At 41.8% G+C, this 21392-nt stretch overlaps 1 protein-coding gene across 5 annotated transcripts in view; it reads right to left on the bottom strand.

Moving 5' to 3' along the window:
• Positions 1-330: 330 nt before the first annotated feature.
• tmcc1a (transmembrane and coiled-coil domain family 1a) overlaps positions 331-21392 on the bottom strand; it is a 43797-nt gene continuing 22735 nt past the window's right edge. For 4 of the 5 annotated variants that reach the window (XM_042408034.1, XM_042408035.1, XM_042408037.1 and 1 more), the window contains exons 5-8: positions 6646-6903; positions 5704-6395; positions 3700-3835; positions 331-2660 (exon numbers count right to left, since the gene is read on the bottom strand). In XM_042408034.1, the coding sequence (XP_042263968.1) occupies positions 2346-2660; positions 3700-3835; positions 5704-6395; positions 6646-6903 (1401 nt within the window). In that variant the 3' untranslated portion in view covers positions 331-2345. Of the gene's footprint in view, positions 2661-3699; positions 3836-5703; positions 6396-6645; positions 6904-8154; positions 8347-21392 lie in introns of those variants that run through there. The other variant, XM_042408038.1, reaches the window with a different exon arrangement.

Genomic DNA, 21392 nt, shown 5'->3' with positions numbered 1-21392 from the left:
GTTTATAATAAAAATATTGTCCCTTGTGGTTCAATCTGACTTTTGGCAGTAAGACTGCAGTTAAAGGGGCCTTCCACCCAACCTGTTTCCTTCCTGATAAGGACCCCTACCTTCCTCCTAACAGACCACTCACATTCACACAAACTACACACAGCCTTTCACAGCCAGAAAAAAACCCATTAATGACAAGCAAGGCATAAGATCTCCATCTAGTGGTCATATGACGAACCTGCAGGGAGTGACTCTTTCAAAGGTGATTCAGATCATACGAGGCAGCCCATTCACTCAAACAAACAGTCACTTTTAAAAAAAGGTAGAAAAGCATACAAGTTAGTCAGGAATGCACTTTATTTATTCCACACTTAGAAAAGGACATCAGAAGGCACTGGAGTGGTTTAGCACACAACCCTATATCATAGGAGTTACTGCAAGGTCAAGCTAAGGTCAAAGGTCAGCTCACTCTCTACTTGTCTGCCGCAATCAAGATGGCAAAATTGAAATAGCTCGATAAGTCTACGGCCATTTTAACTGCATGCTCAACTTCAGAGCAATCAAGTTTATGAACATTTAGACAAGCAATGAGCTAAAGTCCTCTCTGAGGGTTTTTTATCTTTAGACAAGGACGACAGTGATCCTGACCTGAGTCAACTCCTTATCCCACTGAAGACGACTGTAATAAGAGTGACAACCTTTGAAGTGTCTATCAAAAGATTTCTCAAGCCTCAGCCTGACCTATGTGTTATCTAGCAGTGTGCTAAAGTGCAGCTGTACAATTCATCAGCTTCTCAGCATGTAATGCAGGGTGGACTATTTAATGTGCTCGGTCATCTGGTCATGTCCTTGACTAGATGAGAAAGAGAGAGAGAGAGAGCGAGTATTGGAAAGACTGGACGCCAAGCCAAGGAACTGTACTCGAGGAAGCAAGGTGTAGAAACATACAGCTGAAGAATCAGGAGTCAAGTTCATGTTCAGATTGTGAAATTTCTAACAAAATGTACCTTGCAAAAGTTGTGTCTCCCAAAAAGATGAATCTTTGACATCCAGGAAAAACATTCATGACAGATCTGAACAGAAACAAGACCTTTCTTTTCTCTTAGCGTGGACCCTTTTGGTGCTCCGGCATCCCTGGGTAGACTAAGGTTTGGCACTGGGTGATTACACTATAAGATAGTGTACTTGTAGAAAAACAAGGACGGCCACAGTAATAATACACAGGGAGAGTGTCACATACAGGCAGTGTGCATTTGACTGGCATGGCAGTGGAGAGATATGAAGCAGCAGCATTCGTGTTCCAACTGAGATGGAGCTGGATAAGCACCAGTGGTCTCTCTTTCCTAACCTGATCAGATCAAATATGGTGAGGGGGGGGAGGCAATTATCCAAGCAAATTGGTTTTACTTGGACAACGGCCTTTTGTCATTGCTTTTAAAAGCTATTCTGGTTCCCATGTATTTTTTTCTTCATGAAAACATGCAGTTTTGTATACATACATGTTACTTGAGAATAACCAGATGTTCTATGTGCAGTTTCTGTGGTGAGCATCTTCTCCTTCTACAGCTGGCCCATTCTGACTTTAGGTTTCATTTATACTCTCCCGTATTAAACCGTTTTTCTTATTTTACTTAAAAAGGAAATAAGTAAAAGCATGTGATCTTTGCTATTAGAAAATGGTAAGGAAGCACAAAAAGTCTCTAGTCATCATGACCCTCAATGGTCACGGTCAGTCCTTTGAAATGTTCCATCTTGAACAAATGTCATCACAGCAAGTAAGGAGCAACTCCCAGGAAGGTTTTCAGCCATGGTTCAAATCTACCAATCACAGCTAGGTAAGAGTTATCTTCCTAAAGGCAATCAACCACATGATCACATTTGCATGTCTCTACAAATGGACTGGGCCTTTGGGGTGAATCGCCAGCCCAGGTTTCCTGACTAATCTCCCCTTCACATGTAGAGTGAGAGGAGGGTAATGCTACATGGTATTGAATAAAATAACGTTGAAAATAAAAATAATATTATTAGAAATAATAACATTATAATTGATTAAACTCTAAGGATAAAAACAGTACAACGCTGCATTCTGTGAGGGATATCAGCACAAGAGTTCATTTTCAAAATGTAAACAGTCTCGTTCCTTCCTAAGTGAAAATCATGTGTTCTCAACTTTACTCGATTTCTTCCTCTTTATCTTGATTCCGAGCCGTGTCCGAATGTGCTCAACCGGATTTTCAGCGCCGGCCACACAGCCATCCTAACGGCAATCACGTTCTTCAACCTTCCTGCATGACTGCAGCTACAGTTTAATCGCCTGGTGTCACCAAAAGCAACATGTGCTGGCTTCAGTCTAGTCATCCTGGGGGCTGCAGGGCGCGATGTGTGTACCCCGAGAGAGCGTCCCAGTTTCTCCACAAGAAGGCCAGCAGGAGGATGAGGAGGAGGGTGGACAGAGAGCGTGAGCGTGTCTTCATCAGGGGGACCACACAGTTGGCCACAGTTGAAACAAAGACCAGAAGGACAGCCATAAGGGCCAGCAGCACATTGATAAGTTTTCCCAGGAGGGTCCTGGCCGTGGCATTTTCCAGCCCCTCCAACTGGACGACCTGCTGTTGCTGCTGCTGGAGCTCCATCTTAGAGATCCTGGTCTGACATGCCTCCAACGCCTCCTGCAGAGGACACACAGAAATTAAAAATAAATAAATAAAAAAATCAGTCAGCAAAGTCACCTTTGTCAAGTATAAACTAAACCCCAAACATACTGTAAATTTCATAGACCTTTACCACCCCCTGCTGCCGGGGAAAGGAAATGCAGTCGGGGGCAACTTGGCCTGTAAATACAGTTCATGCAGGCGCACACACACATAAACCTAAGCCCTCATAGATAACAGGATAGGACAAGCAGGTGTAATGCGAGTCACCTACAAGGAAATGCTTGTGTTATTAACAAACAGCCAATGGACAGACAGGATTCTTGGTCTCATCCTCTTGTTTACAGTGTCAACACGGACAATGACATAATGTCTTTAACAGATGGTGGGTCAGACTTTCACCTCAGACTTTTAGTTTAACTTGACATTGTTTGAGCAGCCCACATTAGCTTCACTACTACTTAAAGCAGTAAATAAGTAAGACATGACGATATGATGATAATAATAATTCCAGAAAACCGTCTGAATAAACCAGTAAATTGTGTGTATAATATGAATGATAGAAACTCAATTTTATCACCATTGTTCTTACAGTGAGTCAGAATTATCTTGATGTTGTTGCTGTAGCTAACAGGATCTACCTGGCTAAATTCACTAGCAGTTGCTAAGCATGCAAAAAATTGCTATATATGCAAAAAAGTTGACTTAAGTTAGAAAATCACCATAGAATTCTGCATTTAGCGGCTTATTGCTTTCAGTATCTATATTAGTGAATCCTAAACTCAAGATGGTGTATTACAGTGTCCATATGAAATGCAACGTGTCATGAGGTGTGATTATCATCATCACAATGGCCTTCAACATGACTCCACTGGTTAGAGGTCATTTTAATACTTGGTACTCTAAACTTCTTTTATCATCCTTATTCATGAATCCATTTGTTTCTATTTTGGAAACAAGTTTAAATACAAAGAGAGAATTATAAAGTATAATCCTAATATAATATTATTCAGTTTATTTATTTCGGACAGTGTGCTTGTGGACCTGACAGACAAACCTGGATGTCTCTGGCTCTTTCGTAAGACTGATAGGCGATCTTCTCCTCCATGCTGGCCAGCTCCTGTTTGAGGTTCAAGATTTCATTCTGGTGGAGTTCTGTCAGGTCGTTCAACTGCTCCTCCAGACGTTCACACCTGAACACACACAGAAAACATACAAACACACACGTGAGGGTCTGGGACATAATTAGCTTAGACAAAGAAACATACGCAGGCATTAGTAGAAACAGACCCTAAAGGCATCTGACCACATGGCATCTGACTGAACTGATGACTTGCCCTGACAAGATTAGGACATGCTTACTCATCTGCTGATCTCACTGGCCAATCACGGAGAGTCAGCAGTATGAGACTGACCAATGGGATGTATCCTGCAGGAACAAGACGGATCTATACTGCTGTTTATTTTGGCAGGCAGATACAATTGGATGGACAACATAGGACGAGAGCAGGAGTGAACACCTGTGTATGTTTGTCTGAGTTTGTTTCCTCTTTTGCAGAATTTAACAGAATATTTCAGGTAGATAATAACAATAGACAGTATGTGATGAGGGCTGATTTAAAAAGCTTTGCTTAGGTTTTTTTTTTTTTAACAACTTAGATCTTTAGAAATCTAATATTTGGGTTTTACAATTGTTGGTCAAAATGAACAATTTGAAGACATCACGTAATTTATCATTATTTTTTACATTTTATACATTAAACTAAACTCAACAAACACATTTTCTAGGGCTGCATTTACCTATTATGATCATTATTGATTAATCTACATATCTAGAAAATGAGGATTTCCCAGAGCCCAAGGTGACATCTTCAAAACACCAAGATATTCAATTTACTGTCATAGAGGATAAAAAAAAAAAAAAAAAAAATCAGCAAGTATTCACATGTGAGGAGCTCGAATCAATTAATTTTTGGCATTTTTGCTTAAATTATGATTAATCGACTATCAAAATAAGTTTTTTTCTTGATCATTTCAGCTCTACATTCTTCAACAGTGAAAATAATTATCGCAGCCCTATTTAAGACAGTCATGTTTCATGCATTTCTGGGTTATGTTAAAATTGAATTCAGTCCCTGAGGAGCAATTTAGCAACATGATCAGTTTATATGATTATTCCCAGTGGGCAGGCTGATAAGAGCTCCTAAGCGGTCATTCTGTTGGCTATTATTTTAGTCTTAGAGGACAAACACTGAGGGCTCTGGACATTTTAGGGAGAAAAATGCTCATGTTTCTTTTACTGTGTTACTGCTCACTTTATCTCCCCGCCTTTCCACTGTCCGGCCTCTTAAATGCCCCCCTTAATCTTTGCACCCTCTTGTCAGAACATTGTGGAGGAATGTCAGCGTGTTTTTAAGGCCAACTGCCCATAGACAGACCAAAACAAAAATAGAAGCCTCACAAAGACGTCTGAGACTTAAAACCAGATACGCAGAGCCGGGGCAAAGGTTTGAAATAACACTGAAGATCTTTGTACTTAGAGGACACTTGTGAGTTGTGCAGGTGTGTCTGTCAGTTTAAATGTAAACTGCTGTCTCAAAACAACAAAACTAACATTCTGCTACATTCAGTGCTGAGGATAGTAACATTTTAATATACAGTTCAGTCTAAATTCTTAAGAAAATTGTTAAAGCAACAAAATTAGTCATTGTTTATGAGGGAAAATAATAAAAAGACTGCCGAGACTGAGCATTTAGCAGTTATCTGTATGTAAGCTGTACATGTTCATGTAGATAAGGTCATGGTCAAAGTTTCGCTTTTAATTTTTGTGTGCTAGCTTTGATAAAAAATCTCTCTAGAGCATGTAGAACGAGTGTTGCCTATGGTGATGCATAACCAGATAACAATATAAACGATCAGTATGTGTTCAGGAATATCTTTCTAAATTTAGAAGCGCTTCCTGATTACACAGTGTTGGACTTTTAGGGGATTTCCTCTACTAAACTGGAATGATTTCAGTCCACAAACACATTCTCATATTTCTACTTTAAGAGATCAGTACCTGAAGCGTTCTTCCTGTAGTGCCTGCATAACAACCGTGTAGTCTCTCTGATAGTGGGTCTTCAAGCCGTCTAGGCTCTCCTCAAGCCTTGCCTGGCCCTCCCTCAGCTCCTGCACCTCCTGAAGCAGCATGTCTAGGCTGGAGCTTTGACTTCTCTCTAGTGTGTTGCCCTTAGAACTGGGGGGGCCTCCAGGAGCCCCAGTAGTGCTGTTGGCCCCCGCTGAGCCCGACGTAGCACTAGAGCAGTCGTCCTCACTACCGTACTTGGGACTGGACTGGAGGTGATGCCCAGCACTGCCCAGTGAACGTCCGCCAGTCCCTGTCACACCTTCTTCCACCGAGGGGTCGTCTAGAGAGTCTTTGAGTGAGGGGATGTTGTCAGCGCTGCCAAATTTGTTGCGAATCAGCGAGGCAATCTCCCTGGGTTTGGAGACGACAGCCCCGGCAGCGGAGTGGGTAGCCTGGGAGAAGCTGGAGAGGCCTCCCTTGACGCTGTCCACCACACCCTCACTGAAGCCTGTGACTTTGGCTCCGACATCCTTCAGGCCTTGCTGCATGTCCCGTAAAACATCCTTGGGCTGCCGAGGGATACCGTTGTGCTCCACCTCCCGCAGCTTCCGGTGGTAGTGTTCAAGTTTTCTTTGTAGTTGCTGGATGGTCTGTGCCGACTTCTGGTTCTTTTTCTCAAAAACCTGACAGTCACAGAACAGGTTTTCATTAAGTCGGGGAAATTAACATTAGACTACAACACTTAAATATAGATAGCAAGCTCCCTCCCTTCCTCTAGGGACAAACAAACTGAACAAACAGGTTAATGTTAATGCACTGATTGCCACATAATGTTAACAGCCTGCTGGAAATATGAGCTAATTAGTTACCCGGGTTATATAACTCTTGTAAACAAAATATCCAAATCAACAGTGCAACAACTCTTAATTTTACCTGCTTGATGCGTGTGCTTTGCTGTTTGTCGGCATTGTTAGCCAGTTTGAGGTACTCGGCGACGTTGTCATCTCTGGCCGTCTGCTCGATCTTAATCTGCTCTGTGAGCTTGAGGATTTTCTGTTGCAGCTGGGCGATTGCCTGCTTGGTACGCTGAGGGTCTGGGGTGCCATCCTCACCCGTTGAGTATGAACTGTCTGCCCCACATGACACAGCCAGGGGTGTTTGGCCCAATCCGCTCACCTCCAGCCGGTCGATCTGAAGAGAGGAGACAGGAAAAGAAAAGAGAGGGAGATTGGAGTAGGTAAAGGGTCAGAGGAGGAAATGAGGGATTCGGGAGGAAAATAAAAGGGGGGGAAAAACAGGGAAGAAAAAGTGTGAGTTGCATATTGAGGTTTCTTAGTCATTTTGCTGACACACACTGAAAACTAAGGCTTCTGCATTTCTGCAGCCAGTCGCCTGGAAAGAGGGCAAATTGAGTCAGTTGACAAGGCCACTTGCGGTCAGTTTCTCTGAAGAGGAAGACGCGCAGTAATATTTCTGCAATACGGGATTTACAAAGAAAAGAAAGTACACGAAAACAATGACTTTCATAATCTACAGCACATCCATACAAAACTTAATACAGCCAGATGTAAATCCATCTATCACAAGTCTCTTTTTCTTTGGTTAAACTGGCAAGAACAGGATCATAAGATCATCAGCCAAATCTCTGTCTTATTCTTTTCAGGTAGTATAGGACAAGACTGACAGGATATTAGATTTTTGTTTACATCAGTTTCACAGATTACGACTATTTGTCTGTGTTTCCTTTTCAGATAGTGACCTGATTTTGTCAACAGGCCACAAAGCATTTGTGTACAAATCAAAGACACTATCTAAATTGTGTTTTTCCTGTATTTTCATAAAAACTAGATAAACCCACCCTGCGGGGATGATGAACCTAGCACCTGCAATCACAGACAGAAGATGTGATTCATTTCCTCAAACACCTCAGGGAAGAACACACAGAACACTGTGTTACTGCTGGAGCTAATCATGCTTCAAGGGGGATTGTGATCAAAATATTCTTCTCATCACTGAGCATGCACACAAAATAAGCAGCTGAACCTGACAGCGCACCATGGGGGCTCAGAAGCAAAGCCAGGACACAGAAAGGCAGGGGACCAGGGAGAGAGTTACAGTTTTTCACCTTGAGATCTACTGGCAACACATAATCACTTCCTATGCACTAGGCTTGTCGGTATTACCACACCATGACAGGTAAAAACAAAAAGCACTAGAGGTTCATTTGCGTGAGCAACGGCATGACTAATTGATGACAGGTACCACAGTCAACAACACAGACCACAACGCATCCGGGACAAAACCACAAATCCTGTTAAGAGTTTATTTCTCCTAGGTGATTTTAAGTACAGACAAACTACTTAAAACCAGCTTTCTTTGATAAGTCATTTTCTGCCACAAAAGCGTTTTTATACCGCAACGTGCGCAAACAGCGGCGCTCACCTTTCCATTAGTCAAACGGAGAAATTGTTCCCAGTGCATTTTCCACAAAGTAAAGACGAGCTGTGTATTTTCATCTGTCCTGACACTCTGGTGAAGTTAAACAGCTCAATCCTGGTCTGTGTAATCTCCGTGCCGATCCCTTCAAGTTTCGCCGGACAACTCGCCGGTCTTGTTGTGAAAGTTGAAGCGCACCTGAAACTCAGTCAACTGGGCAGAGCGGGAAGCCCCGCCCCCCTTCACCTCCCTCCCCTCACAGCTAAAAAAATGACATCATCCTCTAAGCTGCACGGCAGGCAGCCGTCAATCATCCCCACTGAGAGCACAAATAGCTGCTCAGTAAGGGACTTTTTTTTTTTTTTTTTTACTGCATTAGGTTCACTGAGAGACCAGTAAAATTCACAAACAAATAATAATACTGTGGCAACACTTTATAACTGATACTACCACTATAATAAAGCTAATAATTAACTTTATTGTTCAAGTATAATGACATATACAAGGAAATGTTTTTGGTTCTAGGTAGCCCTCAATATACTCACAAAGGAGATACAAATACACAGGTAAACAAATGTATCAAGCAAACTCAAACATATAGTTATGACATACAGGAAAGAGTTGGACGACAAACTATCCTTATACTGGTCAGACTGTTACTATGTTCTGGATACAGGTAGTGCAACTCCCTGTGCATATATGCATAAGTGCATATGACTAATAATGACCGATCTTATCTATGCCATTTTTAACTAAATAAAAATTGAATGAACTACATGGAGGAACACAACACAAACTCCCACAGCAAACCACAAAAACAAACATCCCAAACGCTCGCTTTCCGATATATTTCGCAATGTGTTGGAAAATAAAATGATTACAGGGGCGAGGCTAACAAATATTTGCGATCAGACAGTTAAATGTGTGAAGCGAAATCCTATAATCAAGTTGAACAAGAGGCTAAAGGGCAGACTGGGAGTCTGGGATGCAATGTGAGACTACATCAACTCCCAGTCTGTGTTTGTGCCAGCCAATAGCGAGGCATACTGGAGGGCAAGAAAAACCAGTCTGACATCCTTTTGCCAGACATACACACTTAACCTAGGGCATGTTCCTCTGAATACTTGGAAACCTAAAAAAATTGGTAATTTAGCTTTAAAACGAAGCGGTGTGTGTGTGTGTGTTGACTACTGACAGCATTAAACAGAAGACGGCCCACAACTGCTTGGGTCAATTTAGCTGACAAACGTTATGTACAGTAAGTCGAATCATTATTAAATCCTCTTGATGGGCAGCCAAGGAGATCGAATGAATCAAGAGAACTAGAATAGCCTGCTGGGCTGGCACAGTGGAGAACTAAGAAGATGACGTTTCAAAGCAGCACCTGGTCTGCTCTCGGTTATAAACAAAACACTATTAATAGCTTCATGTGGGCAAGAATGAATGAGGGGCTCATGACACTCAAATGTGAACTCCCTGGAGTAAACTTGAAGACTTTCCAGTTGTGCTCTCGTCTCACAGATTAGTAAGTTACCTGCATAATCAAATATGTGACTAAAAGTTATAGATAAAGAGGGCAAAGGACAAGTCAACTCAACCTTACGAACTAAAGTGCCCTGTAATGTAGAGCAGATAGAGGTTTTATAAACTGTGATAAGAAGGCCTGGTGACTTGCACACACTGGCACCAAATCAACACCCTTTCATTGATCACTTAAAATCCACTGTCAGCAGAGTTCTTCAATTATGTAAATGAACCACACACAGCTGGTCAATCAGGTGATTTCCATGACCATGGAAGACTCTTTTTTTTTTACAGCTCATATATTCTCTATGACTGGTCCCTGCTCAGTTATGATCTCATTTTCATATTGGCTCACCATAGATACCGTTTTCATACCACACATAGCAAAGCAATGTTTTCATCTCTGGCTTTCTGATGCAGATACAGAGTTCCGGTTACCGACAGTGAACAAATTGGAATTGTCTGTACGATCAGTGTCATCCCCAAATGGCCCAGTTTTTCTGTGACTAATCATGCATGTAATTAAAGATGGTGAGCTGAAGGATTAGGCTAATTTCCCAGGGTTAACAGAGCCAAACATGTTGATGTGCTGAGCCACTGAAGCAAGGAGCGACAGGCACTGCATCACTGGAGAATGTGTAGTCTAATGAGGGAATCTGTGTGTGTGTGTTTGTAAACGAGGGTGGGGGGGCTGCTTAATCTCTCTCTTTGATTAGACTTTATCAGTTAGATGGAAAGACAAAGGCCCTGCTTGGACCTGTCACCTGCCCCATGGCTCCTTGCATGCACACACACACACAGACACATACATTCTTGAAGGACACTTTTCTTGCTCCCCACCTATGTCCCAAACTGGGTCCGCCTGCTGGTGGGCATGGTGGTGCAACAGCCCCTGATCCAAGCAAAGCTGGTTAGAGCCATGAAAGGGCAACCCTGACTTACCTTGGATCCACAAGAGGCCTGAGAAAAGCCAAGCCAAACCTAAACACTCAGACCTACGGCCATACGTCTCACACAAAAAGGCATTTAGAAAGCATTACCAAGCTAATGTTGTTAGATATGCATCACTCATAATTAGATACACGCAACAAGGACATCTTGTACTGCCCCATATCAATCCCTCTCAGCCACACTGAATACACATATGCCCCAAATTCCTGTCTGTCTATTCAATGTAGGTCATAGAACAGAAAATGGACTGATGCTGTCATAAGACATTTCCTTTTTTTGGAGAGAGGGGGGGGTGGGTCTCTCAGCTTTCTAGATTCAGACACGCATTCCCTGCCTTTTATTCTCCTCTAAGTCTTGTTTGTTGTTTTGTCAGATGACTCAGGTGAATTAAGGTTCAGTTAATGTCGAGATGTTCTGATGGACAAAGAGTGGAAACAGACTTAAACCTCTTGTCACACACTGATGGATATCTACACCCTGACCAGGTCAGGGTGAGTGGAATTTGAACCCCGCTTCCTCCCCTGACTGCTGCATATTGTTTAAAGATGTATGGAGTTTTACAGCATGATTAAAAATGAATAATATTTGTAATAAATGACAGCTTTTATACTTTTTAAATAAGAGTATTTAGTGTAAACATGGCAACCATAAACCACAGCATTGAGCTGTGGATTATGATTGTTTTGGATATAAACATTTTGGTCTGAAACGCCTAAGCTTTGTCACCCTCTTTCTATTTTCTTTTACACAGAAAACCTTTATGTCTTCTACGGTCGAGGTTAAGTTCTCTCTATTTCTATGTGTGAGTGCAAAAGCACAGTACCTTGTTGGTTGTTATGCCTCGCATTCCTGCTGAAAGGTTGTGAGCTTCCTGTGATGTCAGCTTGCATTTACGGTAAAGCAGCGGTCTAACGTGCCAAGATGCAAGTATGATGCTACAGGGACACTGTAACTTCAGGTGCAGAGCTGATATGTCACGGTACATCACGGTTTTAGCAGCTGTAGGCTGAGCTAGCTGGCTCTCCAACCCTGCTTATCTACAGAGTCCAATATCCATGAGAGACGAGACCTCGGATCCACAGTGGACATAGGAAACAGGGTTTTAAAGTGAACGCTCGGAGCTGTGCCTAAGTCCGTGATCCGTCCACCTTTTGAAGAGTCGTTCTGCATTATGGATGTCTCCTCTGCATTTATACCGGTTGTATCGGTCTGACTTCATCACTCACCCTCTGCTGGCCTTCGAAGCCAATCAGCTCTGACTGACTGAACTTCACACTCCTGATTAGTTGGTTTGATCTTTAGACCTGCAGTGTGGGTATCAGAAAGTGAACATGGTTGTCATAGCAACAACATGACAGTACTGAGTGATCCCGAGGTCTTTTATTAAACAGATCTTTCTATCAGTTTGTGCTTGATGGTGTGCGGTTTTGGTGGTCGAGCAGACATGATGTTGGTAGGCAGCGCAGTGTGTATGGGTCCATGGAGTGTGCAGCTGCACTTAGTTTATTGTTATTTAGTTAGTTTTTTTAAAAATCAGTGTATGTGACAAATCTGTGCCATATCTAACCATAAATCTTTTTTCTGCTACCCCCCTTCTCATTTCCACATGGTTTCAGTTCCCATCCAGGCATGCCAAATTACGTAGTGCTGAAATTGACACAAAAGCAATGTTTTTAATGGAAATCCGCTTTTTGTTTTCTTTAAGGGGATCCAATGTGGCAACAATGAAGCCCATTCACCAGATATGGAAAATTACATAACTGCATGTAATGCTGGACAAGGGGCAGTTTACTCAACACATGCGCTCATGAACTGGCACACAACACAAAGTTGCACTAACAATTATGCAAAACAGACAGACAGACAGACACACAGCCTGCCAGTACATTTGCTAAAGAATGAGGGTGTGAGAAAAGCCCTTCGTCTTCACATCCAAAAGAAAGCAACATACACCAGCCGCTGAGGGTACAGGTCTGGGGAGAAAGAGAAAAAAAAACACTGAGGCCGCTTTTCTAGGCCCCCACTATCACAACAAAGACTTTCAATACCAAAGATTTCAAAACAAAACCTTATTTAAACTAAGAGAATGGTCTCATACCAGATTTTGTGGTTTCTACATTTTTGAAACGCCTTTTATGGGTTTGACACGCTGCCATATTTAGTTACGAAACACAGGTTTTTATGTAACACACCGTTTCAACAGGTGAGCAGCTATCTAACATCATATCAATGCACACAAATGTACTGGATTGACGGCATAGGGTTGAATCATTGAGGAAGTGATTAAAATGAGTCAAAACCCCAAAACATAAATGATGTAAAATTATGGCAATGAACAAACAATCTATATACAGACAGAGACTCACGGTGGTGGGGGTGTCAGCAGTTACCAGGTTGAGGATGACCTCCATGGTGGGGAGACGCATGTGAACGGCTTGGACTGTAAATCTGTTTGGTCTGTCGCTCTGTTTGTGTGTCCCTTGGGAGATAACCACACAGCCGAGGGAGTGGGGAAGAGTGTGGCCCTGGGAGACCACTCATCACTCAGGACATTTCTCCCAAACAAAGTCCACTTGACTCAAAGTCCACTGAACAAAGACTCCACTTGACAACAAGAAAGTAGAGACTCTTAGGAATTACTGTTGGCTTGATTGGATATCCAGAATCCATAGAGCACTCAGTCCCTCCAGCAATGAACCATGACTATTGATAGTCGCAGAGTCTACAGAGTGTTGTGCTGCCGGTTCACAGAGCAGCCGCTCCTCAAAGCCCATGACCACGCTTCAGTGCTAACACACGCTCTGCAATACACAGCACCCGCCAGAGAACCTATGGAACACGCACACATGCGCTTCAACGAGCACGACTCCCGCAGACAGCTTGCATTAGCGGGAGAACAAGGACTCCTCTGGAGCAAAGGGTCAGTCTGATGCGAGTTTGGGGTGGCAGAGCTGAGGCAGTTAATCGGATGAAAACTTCCAGGGCTGGATGAAGGCAGGGTTAAAAGAAGGAAGAGTTTACTGTGAAGTTAACTGTTCAAAGAGTTCGTCGGGCATAAAATCCTCAGAGGGAGAAAAGAGAGGCAGAGACCCAGAGGACGGATGTGAGGGGAGCGAGGGAGCAGACAGGGAAAAAAGAGCCCACCAGGAGCTGTCAGTGAGAGGGAGACGGAGCGAGAGAGGGAGCAAAGGAGAGAGGGGTTGTGAGAAAGCTTCACGAGGGGAGAAGGGGGGCTTTTCTTCTGTTGGAGTTTCTGGGCCAGCTCAGCCCCAAAACAGTGGCTAGCTGAGGCAGAAAGAAAGGAGAAAAAAAATCTTCCACTCCCTCGCTTCAATTATAACACAGTTTGATTGTCACAGCCAATCAGTTTCCTGAGTGATCATGCTATAATGAATCACCCTCTGGAGCCTGCTAACAAACAGGGCTGGACCGAGTGTTCTTCCTGACCATTAACACATCTTGAACGCTTGAACTGTGCTTAAGGTGGCATTCAGAAATGTCTCGAGTGTTTTTCACACATGGGTTGTATAACATGAAACACGTAGATGAAAAGCAGTGGACACTTTTAGTTTAAGGTGGAAGAAAAAAAAAAAAACATGCACCCAAGAAAAAACCCAGATTACACAGATTATGCAGTCATATGATGATCACAAAGCTGCTATTCAAAACTTTGCATGTGTGCACACATGACAACGGCCTACAGTATGACCGCGTCACTGTTACTTATCCACTGTGGAAAAAAGCGCTTCGACGTAGCTTTTGTAATATTCTACTGCGATTTCACAGCGACAGCATGGTTATCACGTTTGTGAGCGCTAAATTATGTAACAGTTCATTAGTAAAATGTCACTTCAATATGAAACTATACACTTCGGCTACAACCCTGTGGTTATTCTCATTTCGAACTGGGGTCATCATCAAAAAGTTTCAGTGGTCACCCTCGCTGCATTTAAACACAAGCAAATTCACATTCAAATGCTGCCACAAGCACCATTTCACGAGCTCAGCCTCATTGGTTTTAATGACAAAATCTTGGTGTTTGTGAGGCCATCACTTCCAAAAGTGTACAAACCAATTAGGGAGAAAAAGCAAAGCGGGGAGCGTAGGGGGTAAGGCAGGACAAGGGCTGCTAAAGACTTCTGTGCAGGAGCCGAGAGGAGGCGGGGAGAGGAGGGGGGGGGGGGGGCATGAATACAGGCTTTAATGAGAAAGCGGGAGGAGTTAGGGGACCAGGAGAGAGAGAGGGTAGGATTTAGGGAAAAGGCTGCTTATGTAAGAACAAACCCAACTTGCTCAGAGGGCAGTGTGAGTGTGTGATGTGTAGGTTTGACCCTGGTATTGAATGAAAGGGGCACATGGCAGCGTCAGTGGTTTTAAGTCTGAGCCCAGAGCATTGCAAAACAGTGTCAGTTATTCTGAAGCTGCACGTCACCAAAGCTATATTCCCTTTATTTCCCTTCACTGGAAATGGTCTATATTGTGTCCAAACTTTTGACTGGTACTGTATATTTTTTCAGCCTTTAGAAGACACACATCATAAGATGTTCTTTTTACTGATGACTTAACTATCAATCAATAGTCAAATAGGGGAATCCCACACCGGATCTTCTGACTAACAGCTTCCCTTCAGAGATGAATGCATTACATAGATAAGTGTGTGACATACATCTAAGTGTCATTCCAGCCTGAGGTCACAGTCTCCTATGTCAGCTATGTGGCCCCCCAGCAGCTTCTGTCAGTCCAGGAATACTCAATCTTTCAGGGTGACTCAGGACTTCTTTAAACACTCTCTGGTCGCATGCCTTAATAGCATACCCCAAATAGCAGAGTGGCTCCATAATGACTAATTCACAGAGGGGTGTATACTCGTGTCCTGACAAGTGACTGATGCCCGAAAAGAAAAAGAAAATGGAGATGTAAGCCTCAAGGGCAGTTTTACCATATTCGTGGCACATTAGCTGGTCAAAATTAGGGGATAGAGAGAACAGCTGTGACTTGCCTTAGGTATTACTTACATTGACAGAAATGAATGGTAGCTATGTGTTAACTGAGATGGTAATAGAATTCTTGGAAGGATGATAAATCTTTGCAATACACTTCAGAGTTTGAAAAATACAAAATAATAGGCCTAATGGGGCACTATAATTAAATAAAATGAATTAGGATTAAATATTCAACTTAAATATGAAATCTCAGACACAGTGGTACAATTTGTCAGGTAAGATTTAGGATAATTACACATCTTGTTACTGACTGCCCAAAGATATCATTCATTAGATGTCATTTTTTATTGTTTTATTCTCCATTGAAATATAGAGTTGAATGGTGACAAGGCTACAGAGACACATGTAGGATCTGAGTTTTACAACCTGCCAAGACAAGTTGCATTAAATTTATTTATGGCGCTTACAGTGGATCAATCTATATGTGAGTGTGTAAGACTATCAAGAATATATGTGAAAACAAGGTCAGCAAAAAAATGGCTATAATTCCAGTCTCAGTCTCATTTAATGGGTTTGAGACAGATGTTCCTTGCAGACAAAACAATGACCCAATTTGATGAATACATCACATTTACAAGATCTCTCTCTCTCTCACTCACTTATACACGCATGCATTTCATGCATTTGTTAAGAGGACATGACCTGCTGAGCTGGAGATGTACACAGCCAATCCAGAGCAGGCATGCTTATCTCATTATATGACACAATGACAGTTGCACTTAAAGCTACAATAGTATCATATGATACATAGTTTAGGAACTTCTATTACAATGAACAAGAACACAGAATGATATTTATCCAAAATTCATTGTCTAAAAAGCACCAGTAGCGCAATATTGCATTCAAAAAATGTTATGGGCATACATTGAGGCTAATGACTGTTCAGTGCATTTTATTTAAATGATTTGAAATTGTTACAATCTTACTGAATTTTTCTATAAAACATAAATAACAAACTATATAGACTGGAGCACAAGACAAAGAATATTATGATAAATGGCTTTAGAGAACTATTCAGTCATTCTCTCAATAGAAAGTAGGTCTAAGGCCTTGTTAGCCTGCATTTGACTTAACACATTTTGGAGTTTTACTTTAAACATGAATATTTTCTTACACTGCAAGCACTAAAAAATAATTGACCTATGTAAATGATGTTGTTACAGTAACCAGTAAATACATTAAGATTGACAGATCTAAACTGTCAATCTTAGTTTGTGATTGTACTGATCTATTGTGTCTATTATACAGTAGTAACCTGTATCTATGTATTTCATGTGTGGGCTGGGCTGCATGCAAAAAAAACAAAAGACAAACACTGGTATTATTGTTGAAATCAAGTATTATGAGGAGACAAGCAGTTGAAATTAAGATACAGCAATTACATATTTTAGAGAACATTTGGTACTTGATTAGGATGCTAATGAGAGCCATTTGTCATTTATTGATAATTCTACCTTTGTTATGTTTTAGGTGAAATGTGACTGTTTTGAAGCTCTCAGTATTGCCAACATTTTGTATCAAACTACTCTAGTAAAATGTATGAAAAATCTCACGTTTTACATAAAAGTATGGCTTCAAATGACTTTTCTGGTTTTCTGGTTTGACAACAGAGGTACTGTACATTTTGAATGGACAATGCTCTGGCCGATGAGCTCATACACGAAGGCGTAGAGAACAACTTGTGTGGAGATGTTTCCTAAGCCAGTGGACAGAGGCAACAGGACTCTCATGATACATAATACTCATTGTCATTCTGAGGACAGAGCCTGGTGCTGAACTGAGGCCAGGCGAGTGCCACACAGATGGTAAATGGACTGCATTTATATAGCGCCTTTCTAGTCTTCCGACCACTTAAAGTGCTTTACACTATATGCCAACATTCACCCATTCAAACACATATTCATACACAGATGCCATGCAAGGTGCTAACCTGCTCATCAAGACGAGTTTCAAATGCTTATTCATACACACACTCACACACTGATGGCACAGCCTTCTGGAGCAATTTGGGGTTCAGTATCTTGCCCAAGCACACTTTGACATGTGGACTGGAGAAGCCGGGGACCAAACCGCCAATCTTCCAATTAATGGATGACCCGCTCTACCTCTGAGCCACAGCCGGCCTACACAGCCAAAATGTTCCGGGAGAATCCAGTAGAGACAGCAAAGAGACTGGCTCTGATGTAACTGGACCACATATAGAGTGAGAGTAGAACATAAAACCTGCATGAAATTAGAAGTGAAAGCTATTTACCATATGATTTTATAAGACTTATTTTGTTTTGGTTTTTTCCCCAAAAATATATATCTATGTTTAGATTTAACAAAACTTGTGGTCAAATTTAGTGTAGTGTTAGGTGGTAGTTCATATACAATGTACGAACACACTCTTGATCCCTTATATGGACCCAGTCCAACCACTAGATCCATGAAAGCAATGTTACAAAATGAAAGAGAGTGAGAATATACACAGATTTAAGGTGGAGAATACAACCAACTGACCAACCAACTAACCTAACCATTGTTTTACAGTGACAACACCACAGTCCACTCTATGTGATTGTAAATTGTGATGGGGTGTGCTGTGGCATGGTTTTAGGGGTGTGCGAGGTTACGTAAAGGCAGAAGAGCGAGAGCTTTGTCTGCACGGACTGGGGGTAATTCAAGCCTGAGGGAAGAGACAACCGTGACTCGGGGCTCAGGCCTTTCTGAACAATACCTTCCCCATAAAAAGAAGCCCCCTGTCCAACCCTGGCTGTCCAGTCCTCCTCCCTAGTCTAAGCTGCTGTATAATCAATGGCTCTATTAGCAGTTACATAAACCACTGGGCACTTTAAACACAGGGGCCATTATGACTAGTGAGGTCAGAGGGTGTGAAGAATCTTAGTAGCCAACTCCAATATTGGCATCTACAACAGGCAGGCAGGAAGGAAAACAAACAAACAACAATAACAACAACCCAAACAATTAAGTGTTCTCAGTCTCATGTTTGTCAGTCCCCTGTCTAGAAACAGATAACAGTGATAACATCAGACCTCTGTTCAAGCATGTTGGTGTCATGTTAGTAGCATTTGGGTACACTGTATGTTCGCACAGGAAAAACAGAGGGGAGCTGTGAAATGCAAAAAAAGTGAGAGAATTTAATATGCTCAATATGTGAAAAAATGCAGGCACTAAGTGACATAAAGAGCACAGAGGAGGCTTGGATCTGCAGCTACTCTGGATTGCAATGTGTTTCTAGCTTGGGGCTCTTCCTGAGGCAGTATCTAGATCAGTACTCTGTATGTTTAAAATGTTGATTCATCCAAATCACACAAAAAAGATCCTAATTTTATCACTTACTTTTGAGATATTTGACTTGGGATTTCGTTTTAGGGCCTCAAGACATTGCAGAATGACATATGAACAATTTAAACAGTGACATGTCTTTCCAGAAAAAATTCCCGGTTACTCTGGACAATCCACAGACCTCACTGTCAACTGTGTCCATTGGAATTACTTTCTGTAAAAGAAGTAGCATCAAAGTGTTATAGCTGATCTAAGGTTAGGAAAACCAGATACAAGTAAGTGTTCATGAATGTACAGTGCATTTGTACAATATAAGGCTTCGCTAAGGTACAGTATAATATTTGAACCTTTGACAGTGAATGTAGCACATCTGTTTGGTGTATTGTTTATGCATGTTGAAAGTGTAGGGAGAAGACACTGGAAAATACATGTACACAGCATACCAACTGACCTAGTTAGACTGATAAAATCATCAGGGCTGTTATATCAGCTGATATCAGCATATATCAGATATATCCATATTGGCAAATATGTTGGCCAGTAAGTAACAAGAATTGCGGTGCAGAAATGCCAAACATAGGTTTGAAGTATTCTAAAGTAATTTCTGTCCAGCTCCGTACACATAATTGTAGTCACAATTCTTTCAATAAAAATTTCTGTTTACTTATGTTATCTGTTTATGTTAAAATCAGCCAGTATGTCATCATCACATTTTTTTTTAAATCTCTCAACTATGCTGCTCTTCTGTTTTTTCCATTATAGGTATGAGAGGCAATGTGCAGGTGATGATATGATATGTGTGAGAGACAGTGTGGGTCCATGGAGTGAGACAAAGTGTGTATGTACAGTGAAGCAGAGTGTGTACATAAAGGGAAACAGAATGGGAATGTAAAGGAAAACAGACTGTGTACATGAAAGAGAACAGAGAGGGTACGTGGAGACAGACAATGTTTGGTGGTGGTTGGTATTTGTTGGCTCTGCGTCTGTTTATACTCAACCCATCCTGGTTATGCAACATGGAAAGAGAAAGGGCACTAGCCCAAAATGCAGAGTTCGTCTGGCTGGATGCTACACAATACCCAGAGTACCATGGGACAGCATGCTGGTCCAAACACACTGCCAGCGTATTCATAAGCAGGAAGATGATGGATCTAGAACAATCAGTCCAAGCTTTTTGGCCATGACAGATTTTTCGGTCTGGCCCCTTCTCAGTTTTTCTTGTCCTCTCCACTCAAATCCCATAGCATACATTACAGCCCCACACTGACCTCACTGCCCACTTTAAAAACAGACTTACTGAAGTCTGGGCAAAGTTAGGGAAGATTTAGCGAGACACCACTGTGTGAATTAGGCCAGTAGGAAGCAGTACATTTCATAACAGGAGGACAGATAATGAGGAATGACATTTGGCTAATATGAAGTTCTCATCAGCGCTCAACAGCTATTATCTAATGAGAATCTTAGAGGGCATTCTCTCACTGGCCGTCCAGATTATCTAACAAAACAATGGTGGCTATCTCGTGCACCCAGGCTCCAAAACTATGCTCACAATCATACCGTTATTTCCATTTCATTTTGAACTGGTGACTCAGGAAATACATGGGTTAGAGTTCACTCTGGCCTTTATGACAGCGTACATTTTGACTCTACTGTCACATTATGAAAAGCACAGGTGTAATTAATAGAATAAATGATGGCCCAGCTCAATTTAGGTGTCCAGTAGATGCCTGTATGCATGCTGTGGGAAAGGCCTATGACCCTAGTGAAAGTTAGAGTTGAGACATGATCAAACTCTGCTCTGCTTTGTTTGAAAGATGAGTGCTTTTCTCATTCTGCTCTATTTCTAATGCGCAATATCGACCTCCATGTTGAATACAGCTGGTAAACACATCAAAACAAAAAAACAGGAAACAATATTGCAACAATTCTTAAAGTCTACTGGAGTATTATAACCAACTACAGTCTCAATCCACTAGGGGGAGCTAAAGCACAAAAGGTGCCACACAGTCTGTCATCTGCTGTATGGACAATTGACTGGTACTGGTCTGCAACCATTTCCTGACAGGTTTCCTGTCAATACCTCTCTTCTTTTTTTATTACATTCTTCTATTATCACTCCTTTCACTGACAGACATGCAGCCCCTTATGTAACTTTATTCAGACCTGATGTGGAACTCAAAGCAAGGCACGCAGGTGCCTCGTGGGCTGACACAGGGAGGAAGGGAGGATGTGTCAAAGATGAACAGCAGAAATGGCACAAGTGAGGGCGGCAAATGTTGTAACCCTTATGGTTATATGATATGTCGAGAGATTATGAGAAGAGATTAGAAAAAGTGGGAGTTAAGGGTAGATAATATCATACAATGAAAGATGTGTGTTTTTATCTGTGTTAAGCCTATCTGTGATGCTATTTAATTTCCGATGGGACATTTTCAAACAACTGCATTATTTGCCTGCTGTAATATTGTTTCAGTGGTG

Source organism: Thunnus maccoyii, chromosome 4 (assembly GCF_910596095.1).
Source record: "Thunnus maccoyii chromosome 4, fThuMac1.1, whole genome shotgun sequence".
Classification (NCBI taxonomy): Eukaryota; Metazoa; Chordata; class Actinopteri; order Scombriformes; family Scombridae; genus Thunnus; species Thunnus maccoyii.
The sequence above is the reverse complement of the archived record's forward strand: the minus strand, read 5'-3'. Positions and strand labels throughout refer to the sequence as shown.